We start from the raw sequence: 12459 nt of genomic DNA, 5'->3' as shown, positions 1-12459 counted from the left end.
GTGTCTGTCTTATTTATAACATATCACTGGCCAGTATATGTTGCCTTCGGATAACTCGCTGTCTTTTTTAAGCAGTTACGTCTGTTTATGCATATTCCAATTAAAGAGAGCTGAAAAAGAAAATCCGCGTGTCGAGAGTATTGGTTGTATAAAATACTATGTCAGAAGCACATCTCCAATACATATAAAGCATTAAAATCACTATGTCTTATTTTGATCATAGACATGTCTTTGTTATTTACATTATTTTATCATGCGATATTCTAATAAAGCAAATAACTGCAATCAATGATCGATCAGGGAGGTTAGCTATGACATAACAATTATAACAATTGTTGGTGTCTTTAATATTGCACCGAATACACATTTATGATTGCAACAGTACCAGAGATATTATATAGTTGTGTATATTAATGAGATCGCATGGTTTAATGAAATGTAATGATACGTTTTTGAGATATCAGTGGAAAAGCTGAAGAAGTATTATGCAAATTAGCTTATATTCACCAATTCAAACCAGGTATGTGTATTGACCCGGGGCATCCATGTATCAAATTTCGTTGAAATCTATTTTTATGTGTTCACATATGTTCATACACAAATTCCAATTGTGTGCACAGGGGAGACAAAATATGATAACAAGTATATATTCATCTACAGCTATTAAACTGTCTGCAAGTACTTCACATAAATGTTTCCTTGGCCAAACTGACAATGCGTAAACCATAACATCAATCATACCAGCCCAGCCTACCAGATACTCATTTCACTCACATATGGAGAGAGCAGAGACAGATTACAGTGCAATATCCAAGGACACAACGACAATGCGTAAACCATAACATCAATCATACCAGCCCGGCCTACCAGATACTCATTTCACTCACATATGGAGAGAGCAGAGACAGATTACAGTGCAATATCCAAGGACACAACGACAATGCGTAAACCATAACATCAATCATACCAGCCTGGCCTACCAGGTACTCATTTCACTCACATATGGAGAGAGCAGAGACAGATTACAGTGCAATATCCAAGGACACAACGACAATGCGTAAACCATAACATCAATCATACCAGCCTGGCCTACCAGGTACTCATTTCACTCACATATGAAGAGAGCAGAGACAGATTACAGTGCAATATCCAAGGACACAACGACAATGCGTAAACCATAACATCAATCATACCAGCCTGGCCTACCAGGTACTCATTTCACTCACATATGAAGAGAGCAGAGACAGATTACAGTGCAATATCCAAGGACACAACGACAATGCGTAAACCATAACATCAATCATACCAGCCTGGCCTACCAGGTACTCATTTCACTCACATATGGAGAGAGCAGAGACAGATTACAGTGCAATATCCAAGGACACAACGACAATGCGTAAACCATAACATCAATCATAACAGCCCGGCCTACCAGATACTCATTTCACTCACATATGGAGAGAGCAGAGACAGATTACAGTGCAATATCCAAGGACACAACGACAATGCGTAAACCATAACATCAATCATACCAGCCTGGCCTACCAGGTACTCATTTCACTCACATATGGAGAGAGCAGAGACAGATTACAGTGCAATATCCAAGGACACAACGACAATGCGTAAACCATAACATCAATCATACCAGCCTGGCCCACCAGATACTCATTTCACTCACATATGGAGAGAGCAGAGACAGATTACAGTGCAATATCCAAGGACACAACGACAATGCGTAAACCATAACATCAATCATACCAGCCTGGCCTACCAGATACTCATTTCACTCACATATGGAGAGAGCAGAGACAGATTACAGTGCAATATCCAAGGACACAACGACAACGCCGTCCTGGTTAGATTTAAACTAGTGACCGTCCGTGGGGACAAAAGCATTACCATGTAGTGTAGTGTAGTGTAGTGTAGTGTAGTGTAGTGTAGTGTAGTGTAGTGTAGTGCAGTGTGGTTTAGTACAGTGCAGTGTCGGGGCAGTGCAGTATAGAGCAGGGCAGTGCAGCTCATAGTGCAGCGCTATGTGATTTAGGTATCAGTTATTTTTGACGTTGGTGGCGTGCTGTGAATATTTCAACGTCACGGAAACATCAGCCGATTCGGGGAGAACGCAAAAATTGAAAAATTGTTGGTTCCAAAATGAAGTAAATGTCACGTATAACTTGTGTATTGTTGCCGTTGGTAAGTGAAACATGATGAGAGATGAAATGCATTTCCTAAAGTGTAAACCATATACCGAAACAAGAACGGATAAAGTTTTTAGGCTAATCAAAGGCGAACATATACAATCATCATATTATAAGCTCTTTTGTCGATACCTACTGAATGGGAACAACAGAACATTGAATTTACCCAGAAGTTGTTTATATTCATATCGCTTCCACACATTATAGTTATGACACGCCCACACAGAATACTCCTAGCACTCCTTTCGTTCTTGCTGTAACCTTATGTCATGTCTTCAACACTCAGCCTCCGCTCCCTCTCGTTCCTACTCGCCTTTGGCACCGTCCGACACCGTCTTCTCATTTAAAGTCTAGTTCGGCCTCTGCTTCTCATTTACAGCACTAACCGGCCTCCCAGTAGAGTACACTTTTCAGAATCCGAACCACAGAGGGTAACTTTTCAGAATAAAATGCGCCCTCTACAACCAGTAGTTGTTCATCTGCTCCCCTGCGTGCTACACTACACTACCGGTCTAAGAGCTTTGGAAGAAGTGGTTTGATAGTTGAAAAATTACAACAAATAAGGAAATAAAAGGAATAATCCAAAAATACACACAAATGTAGCAATGTAGCTTCATTCGAACGGGGACTAAAAACCTGTTCCAGAATTACTTCAGCAATATAGAAAAAAGCTTATAATAATAACAAAAAGCACAACTCTGAAAATAAAAGAAATATGCCCAGACATGGTAAGAACAAGTAAATCTCGTTGCTTTGGAAACAAAAATGTCTTATTTTCATTCTTAGCCGGTTTGTAAAATTATTTTTATTTCACCATTTTTACCGATTAAAGGTAGAAAGGTTATTACACGATAGTTGCATCACGTCTTTCAACTTTTCGGGTTTTGAGTCCGGCGAACCAATTTTAAAGAAGCAGGAAGTAGTCACCTGCGCATGCGTCAGGTGGCCATAGCGTGTCATTGTTGTCAGACGAGCGTCTACCCATAAGCTTTTGCGTTTTGCGCGGAGGGGGGGGGGGTACTCAGTGCTATATGCAAATGTGCCGCCAAGAGGGGTCCCAAATTCACCACTTCCATTGGCGATTTTAGAGGGGGCGAGGGGCCGCGCCCCCTATTTTTAACAACCAACAGGGCTTCGCGTAATCGGCGCTCGCGAAGTTGGCCTATCGGCCCCCTCTATTCCAGAATCCTAGATCCGCCCCTAGATTTTACCCTGTCTGTCTGAAAAGGGGTGTCGGTTTTTCATTATTTTTGTCTGAAAAGGGGACCATATTTTCCAAAGACTGTCTCTAGATCTTGAGTGATCCAACAATCAGGAAAATGAGTTTATTTCTGTCTGATAAGAAGTAGGGGGTTCAAACAACCAGCTACATACCCCTGTCAGTATTTTTTGCAAGTACCCCCGGGGTTTTACCGTGTGTTGCTGTCGTCGATTGGGGCTCAATTCCGCGTGTGTAATTTTACCTCATTTCATATAGTCACACTCGGACAATTCATTAAAACTGCCCTCGACTTAAGACAGCAACACCTCCAAAATTACTAACCCTTAATGCATTAACGCATCATTATTGTTATTACTTTTTTAACAATGGTTTCTTCTACCTTTATTATTGCTGTTAGTGGGATTTATTACTATTCATGTTTTTTTATTTGATTTTATTTCGATTATTAATATTATTATTTTTTATCATTACTTTAGTCTTAATGTTTTGTATTATTAGTCTAGTTTTGTTTAGTGTAAATGTAACCATTTTAATTCCTCCTGGGGAATTTTACGTGTTTAATAAAGTATAAGTATAAGATAAAACTTATGTCACATGATAAACTTATGTATTTTTAACGATTGCAGGGTAATTAATCACAGTTGTTCATTGTCCAATTTGTTTAAGGATGTCGAAAAACAGGTTTGTCGGGAAAAAAGTGGTGTCGGAACACATGGGCGCAGAGGTTTCGCAACAAAATCAAATCGCAAAATGGGCGAAGAATAATATGGGTCATTTACGTTGAGGGCGCTGTGCACTTCCTGCTTGGCATGCGCGTTCTAGTTTGCACTGGTTGCACCGAATCAATACAACACGTCAGCTGAAGAAGCTATTGCTAGTCACGACAATGGAGCCAGTAATTTAAACTTTTAAAATAAACAGTATGGTTACCTAACAAGCAATGGATGCCAGGGTACATTTCTGGGCGTTCCTGTTATTGGTATTGCTTTTTTTTAGGTGAGTACGATAATTCTACCGGTTCTGTAATGTGAATTGTAAACGGCTAAAATGTACTATTTTTGACCTACTTGCATGTCTTTAGTCTGATGAATTGATTTTCCTCACCCTTAAAATTTCCTCATTTACTGTCCGGTAAAATTGGCATGCAGCTCAAATGTGGTGTGGTAAAATAAGGATGGCGTTTCAGTCTGTAGTTAACGAAACAATACGAACATAAAATTAGATCATTCAATTGTAAGACTATACGAGGGTGGGAAGGGGGCTGCCGTCCATTGATCTCATCACTGACTCCTGATGTGGGAATCTGAATACATGCTTTTGTATTTTACAGTGGTATATATTATACTAATACCGTGTATATTCACTGTTCTCTGTGATAGATGTACTCTGTTATTGTACACTAGTACAAGGACTTTAATATTGTACAAAGGATTACAAAATATAAACCACTTCCCTGAATACTTGATAATCAGTAATTATTCATGGCTGCACTGCATCCTAGGAAGACTTAAAAAAGATTCCTGTGATGAGCCTTCAGGACAAACTTCAGAGCAAAGCAATATCATAGTTATGACTGGCGTCCTATTTATATCACAGAAGCACTTCATTGCTATTGGTAGGAATGGTGTACTGTGCACACCTCTATTCGCAAATTGATTAAGCAATGTCTAGTGAAGATGATAGCGAGAATCAGTCACATGTTCACATTCATTCATTTCACTAAAATTCAAGCGAGTCTATTGTTCAATATTGCATGTATTACTCCTGGCAATATGCAAAGAAAAAAATATAATTGGAAAACATAGAGTAATTAGGTATTATTAGTATTTTATTATTTATTTTAACATCATACTGCTTTGAAATTTGGATGATGCTGCTATATATTTTTTTAATGAAATGTTCATAATACCAGCACATTTTTGTAAATCTTTCATAAATAGGTTGCCATTTTGGTTTGAAGATTTTGTTCAGTGTGCAACTATAGTAACAGGAAGTAAAGCCTAATAAAGGAATTGTGTGTATCAGTAATCCAACCATGTCTAGAATTTTCATGTGAATTCTTGTATCTCTTTATGACTAACTACAAAGTGGCATTGGAGGGTGTCCACTTTTAATTTAATGACCATATCCAAGTGATTTTGTAAAGTTTGTGATATGGAGAAACATACTTACCAGACCTATGGTTCACCTGTATTATTCCACACTAAATGTTCATACTCAAATTCTTTATTGAGAAGAATTTTACAATAAATTACATTTTCTAATTTATTCAGTTATTTTTATCATACAATGTATCTACTTGTAAAATTAGTTTGAAATTATTACTGACAGCTTACAAACTGCAATTCACATACACATACTGGCATCTTGGTGCTTGTAAATTCTTATTTTTGTATTTCTTTCAAAATTAGGCAGTTTTATAGTAAAACAACCATTTACCTGTATGGCCACTTTTCAGTTTGTCCATAACAAAATACTTGATCGATTAGTATGCAAATTAGGTTAACTGAAACATACTATACTCTTTATTTGGTTTTGTCAATAGAGCAATCTAAATGGTAGCCAAGGTATGGTGAATAACTTTGAGCTGTACTGCATGGTTTAGGGATTCACAATTATTTCTGGAGAGGCATGTATATATATCAGATAGCCACTTGTTGGTTCTACAAGGATTCATTGTCTGAATTCTGCTGTAAAATACTAGTATTTTATTGTCACTGAAGTGAAAATAAAATCTAGTGAATATACCTTTTTTTCATATTTTACATTCAACTCAGTGAAATCAGTGAAAATAAATTCCATGGAAAACACCCAAAATGTCTTTTCAACAAAAATTAATTTCAGCTGCAATAAAGTAAATCATAAATGCAAAACATGACCAATACTTTTCAAAGTTGCATTGTCTTGCTATGCAACCATATAGTTTATACAGTGTGAATGATATTTGTAGCAAGTACAATTTACTATTGTATCTGGTTGTCAATATATCAGGTACTACTGTATAACTGTACATGCAAGTATACACTAACAAGTTCCATTTAGAGCTGCTGACAGTGCAAAATATCTAATGTGATGAGTAATACTGAGGCAAAATTACCAACTGAGTAAACACATGGTAATATACCGTGTTATATTTATGATGATAATTACAGCTGAAAAATGATCAATTTTCGGTCTAGGTGATGTTTGCTTATGGCATAACATGAACATTTTAAAATGTTAATACGCCATACGTTTTTCATGTTGTAATAATAATAATAATAATAATAATAATAACTTTATTGTTATCGAATCTCTGTTAGATAGATAAAATTACAATAAAGAATAATATTATAATGGTTCTGATATGAGACAGCTGGTAAATTTATTGTACAAACAAACAAACAAATACTAAGTGTTCACACAGCATATCCAACGATTCTACATAATTCATTATGGATATAGTTTGACCATTTCATAAGTGCTACAATCCGTCTGTACAAGTATTACTTAATACATTGACATGCACATTTACTCAGTATGCTATTAGAAGCATATGGTGTTAATATTAACTAAAAATTTTAACCGCCTCAGCCCCCCCCCCCCTATCAGAAAAAAAAGGATTATATACGCATGATTTGTTTCACTGTACTGTACTACACATGTTAATTCAAATGTTGCTGCTTGTACCTACATGTAGGCTTTTGCTAACACTTCACCAATTGACATTGCTATTGGTAAGTCTTATTTGGTGTGTGTAAATCAAATATTTTTCCCCGCCTATCACTTGCCCAAATTAAGACCCAGTAGAGCTTAAATAACACTCTCCAAATCCATACAATTTTGAAAGATTTTAATAGTATAGTTTCTCTCATCATTCACAAGAGCCATTTTTAGCTCCTAGGTCATTTTTAAAAAGGCAAGGCTTGACTCACTGTACATATTGAGTTATAGACCTAGTCTTAGTTCCATTCATATTTGACTGAATGGTGACAGTGCAGGTGTGCATGTTCCTCTGGGTTACAATGACCTATTGTGTTACAAGTTCAACATGATGGTATTCACCTACAAACCATTTATATTGGGTAGCAAATACGCCTTATTATTTGACCAGATCGGGGCCTTTGGACGACCTCACATTTTCTGAAATACATGTACCTCAAAAATTCAGAAAAGAAGGACCATATATTGATCCTATGTATTATACATTCTTTATAGCTTCATGGTGTTACAATGAATTGACATGGTAAATGTAAGCAGTATGGCTGTGCCATGCTATTTGTATCCAGGGGAGAATATACATAACATGTGTTTGTAATAACATGTGACTTAAATTTTTTTAGAATTGGAAATAGAAAATAAATCAAAGCTGAGTGTATTTCTGTGTGTGGGTGGTGGTGGTTTAGAACAGCCTTATGTGCGTGATGGAAAAAAGCGAGGGATTATGTAGTTGAAACTTAGTGCTGCACAATATTTATTGCTTTCTGAAATTATTATGTCTACAAAAAAAATGAGTGACATGTATGTATAGCACAAGTGCTAAATATACTTCATTTGATTTGTCAATTTTGAAATATTACAAAGAGTCAGGTCATGTTATCAGTCTATCTCTATTGTGCTGTCTAAAGTGTAAAATAACAGCATACATGTATGTTCAAATGCTGCTACCTACATTGCAATATGTATAATATTTATAATTATAGTTGCTAAGCTGACGAGAAAACTATGGATTAGTATGTGTACAATCTGTCTGTGTAAACTACGATACAGAATAACTTACTCAGAAACCAATACAAAATAACTAAAATATACACCATGCAGAATAACTAAAATATACACCATACAGAATAACTAAAATATACACCATACAGAATAACTAAAATAAACACCATACAGAATAACTAAAATATACACCATACAGAATAACTAAAATATATACCATACAGAATAACTAAAATAAACACCATACAGAATAACTAAAATATACACCATACAGAATAACTAAAATATACACCATACAGAATAACTAAAATATATACCATACAGAATAACTAAAATATATACCATACAGAATAACTAAAATATACACCATACAGAATAACTAAAATATACACCATGCAGAATAACTAAAATATACACCATGCAGAATAACTAAAATATACACCATGCAGAATAACTAAAATATACACCATACAGAATAACTAAAATATATACTATATAGAATAACTAAAATAAACACCATACAGAATAACTAAAATATACTGTGGAATACTTTATTTTCGCTGGAATTAATTTTCGCTGAAAAGGCTTTTTGGGCGTTTTGTATGGAATTTATGTTCACTGATTTTTGGTAAGTTTAATGTGAAATATAGGAAAAAAAGTATATTCGCTGGATTTTATTTTCACGAAATCATGCCTTCAGCGAAAATAAATTCCAAGCGAAAATAAAGTATTCTACAGTACACCATACAGAATAACTAAAATATATACCATACAGAATAACTAAAATATATACCATACAGAATAACTAAAATATACACCATACAGAATAACTAAAATATATACCATACAGAATAACTAAAATATACACCATACAGAATAACTAAAATAAACACCATGCAGAATAACTAAAATATACACCATACAGAATAACTAAAATTAACACCATACAGAATAACTAAAATAAACACCATACAGAATAACTAAAATATACACCATACAGAATAACTAAAATATATACCATACAGAATAACTAAAATATATACCATACAGAATAACTAAAATATATACCATACAGAATAACTAAAATATATACCATACAGAATAACTAAAATATATACCATACAGAATAACTAAAATATATACCATACAGAATAACTAAAATATACACCATACATAATAACTAAAATATATACCATACAGAATAACTAAAATATATACCATACAGAATAACTAAAATATACACCATACAGAATAACTAAAATATACACCATGCAGAATAACTAAAATATACACCATACAGAATAACTAAAATTAACACCATACAGAATAACTAAAATAAACACCATACAGAATAACTAAAATATACACCATACAGAATAACTAAAATATACACCATACAGAATAACTAAAATATACACCATACAGAATAACTAAAATATATACCATACAGAATAACTAAAATAAACACCATACAGAATAACTAAAATATACACCACACAGAATAACTAAAATATACACCATACAGAATAACTAAAATATACACCATACAGAATAACTAAAATATACACCATACAGAATAACTAAAATATATACCATACAGAATAACTAAAATAAACACCATGCAGAATAACTAAAATATACACCATGCAGAATAACTAAAATATACACCATACAGAATAACTAAAATATATACCATACAGAATAACTAAAATAAACACCATACAGAATAACTAAAATATACACCATACAGAATAACTAAAATATATACCATACAGAATAACTAAAATATATACCATACAGAATAACTAAAATATACACCATACAGAATAACTAAAATATATACCATACAGAATAACTAAAATTAACACCATACAGAATAACTAAAATAAACACCATACAGAATAACTAAATTATACACCATACAGAATAACTAAAATAAACACCATACAGAATAACTAAAATAAACACCATACAGAATAACTAAAATATACACCATACAGAATAACTAAAATATATACCATACAGAATAATTAAAATATACACCATACAGAATAACTAAAATATACACCATACAGAATAACTAAAATTAACACCATACAGAATAACTAAAATAAACACCATACAGAATAACTAAAATATACACCATACAGAATAACTAAAATATACACCATACAGAATAACTAAAATATATACCATACAGAATAACTAAAACAAACACCATACAGAATAACTAAAATAAACACCATACAGAATAACTAAAATATATACCATACAGAATAACTAAAAAAATAAACACCTTACAGAATAACTAAAATATACACCATACAGAATAACTAAAATATACACCATACAGAATAACTAAAATATACGCCATACAGAATAACTAATATATACACTATGCAGAATAACTAAAATATACATCAATACCATGCAGAATAACTAAAATATACATGATACAGTATGTCATAATTGTACATACATTTATGTATTAATGCAATGAACCTCTCAAGATGGATAGGGTAGATGACTCGTCATACTGATCATAATGTTATTAGTCCCCGTTCGGACGAAGTCCGAAAACGGGGACGTGTAATTCTGTCTCTGTGTGTCCGTGCGTCCGTCCGGAGTCGTATCTCAGAATTCTTTGGACCGATTCCGTTCATTCTTTGCATGTGCCTAGTACTTTATGTGGGACATATGCACATGCAATGGTTTAGCGATTCAATTCAAAATGGGCGACTGGCAGCCATCTTGTTTTTTGAAAATGTTGTATTTTGGACATGCTTTGTCAGTTTTCATTTAAATTTAGTACATAGATCATACATGTTAGGATACATGTCCAGACCGTCTGTGAGTTCCTGAGTCTGTCCGTCCGACCGACCGTGTGTCCGTCTGTCTGTGCGTCAGTCTATCCAACGTCATATTTCAGAATCCTGTGGGCCGATTCCGTTCATTCTTTGCATGTGCCTAGTACCTTATGTGGGACATATGCACAAGCTGTGGTTTAGCGATTCGATTCAAAATGGCCGACTGGCAGCCATCTTGTTTTTTGAAAATGTTGTATTTTGGACATGCTTTGTCAGTTGTCATTCAAACTTGGTACATAGATTATACATGTTAGGATACATGTCCATGACGATTATTTCGCAATTGGATCAAAGATGGTTGACTGGCAGGCATCTTGTTTTTGTTTTTTTATGCGGTATCTTGGACGTGCTCTGTCAGTTTTCATTCAAATTTGGCACATACATGTACTTTATACATGTTAGGATGCATGTCCATGACAATTTGTTTCAAAATCTGGTCAAGGATGGCTGATTGACAGCCATCTGACTTTTTGGCCTTACTACTATATTTCCACAATTTATGTACCATTTTCATTCGTATTTGGCACATACATCATACATATCAGTGTGTTTCATAATCAGATCAAAGATGGCTGAATAACGGCTGTTTTTTTTTTGGCCATATTACTATGACACGAAACACGTGTTTTGATGTAAATAAACAATCTGTTGTATACGCCACTTGGAACTCAAGTTTCAAGGACACGCTCGCGACAACCCCTCCGCTTTAATATGACGAGCACAAAGAGAACTTAACGGGGACTGTGTCATTTTCAATGACTTGTTAATTAATATTTTACAAATATTAAAGGTTGTATTTATTTGATATTTTTGTAATTGACCTAGCTGGACTGTTTCATTTTGGTGAATAAAATAATGAAAATAAAAACAATGGAATCAACATCATGGTAAGTAACGCTGAGTAATTAAATATATAAGATTGTTTCTATAATAAAGGACTGAACTGGTTTAAATGATATTTGGTAGTCTTCATTCTATTCACAGTTTCTAAATCATGTCAATCAGAACCAATTTAATCCTATCATGTGATTGGAATCATATCCCCCATGGTAATAGAACAGATTGTTATATCTTGACATGATCAGGTTACTTTAAACCTAGATTGCGTAAAAAAAAATAAGATGCTACACAAGAATACCACAAAGTAGGGTCAAATCCAGTACAGTGATTGTATCAGCTGATGCATAGTAAAGGTCAATGCTATCCCACACTGCCAGAGTTCATAGTTTCTGTAAACCTTTAAGTTATTTTTGTACATCTTTTCCTACCTGTAGTCATAATTTAATTAACGACAGATAACAACCCAAAATATCATTGAAAATTATATCACTAGATTTGTTACGGTGCTTGGAGTGTCTCTGTGTGCACTATGTGTTCAATGAGAGGGGTCTATATATCACATACTTGTGAATGATTTGTTACATGGAGTGTCTCTGTGTGCACTATGTGTTCAATGAGAGGGGTCTATATA

General features: G+C 34.1%; 1 protein-coding gene across 2 annotated transcripts in view; it reads left to right on the top strand.

The window, feature by feature from the left end:
- Positions 1-4205: 4205 nt before the first annotated feature.
- The window catches only part of LOC102800600 (SUN domain-containing ossification factor-like), a 100342-nt gene continuing 92088 nt past the window's right edge, over positions 4206-12459 (top strand). For both annotated transcript variants that reach the window (XM_085492412.1, XM_085492411.1), the window contains exon 1: positions 4206-4416. In XM_085492412.1, coding sequence (XP_085348538.1) covers positions 4361-4416 — 56 coding nt within the window. In that variant the 5' untranslated portion in view covers positions 4206-4360. The remainder of the gene's footprint in view (positions 4417-12459) is intronic.

Source organism: Saccoglossus kowalevskii, chromosome 17 (genome assembly GCF_978046115.1).
Source record: "Saccoglossus kowalevskii chromosome 17, keSacKowa6.1, whole genome shotgun sequence".
In the NCBI taxonomy this organism is placed as follows: Eukaryota; Metazoa; Hemichordata; class Enteropneusta; family Harrimaniidae; genus Saccoglossus; species Saccoglossus kowalevskii.
The sequence above is the reverse complement of the archived record's forward strand: the minus strand, read 5'-3'. Positions and strand labels throughout refer to the sequence as shown.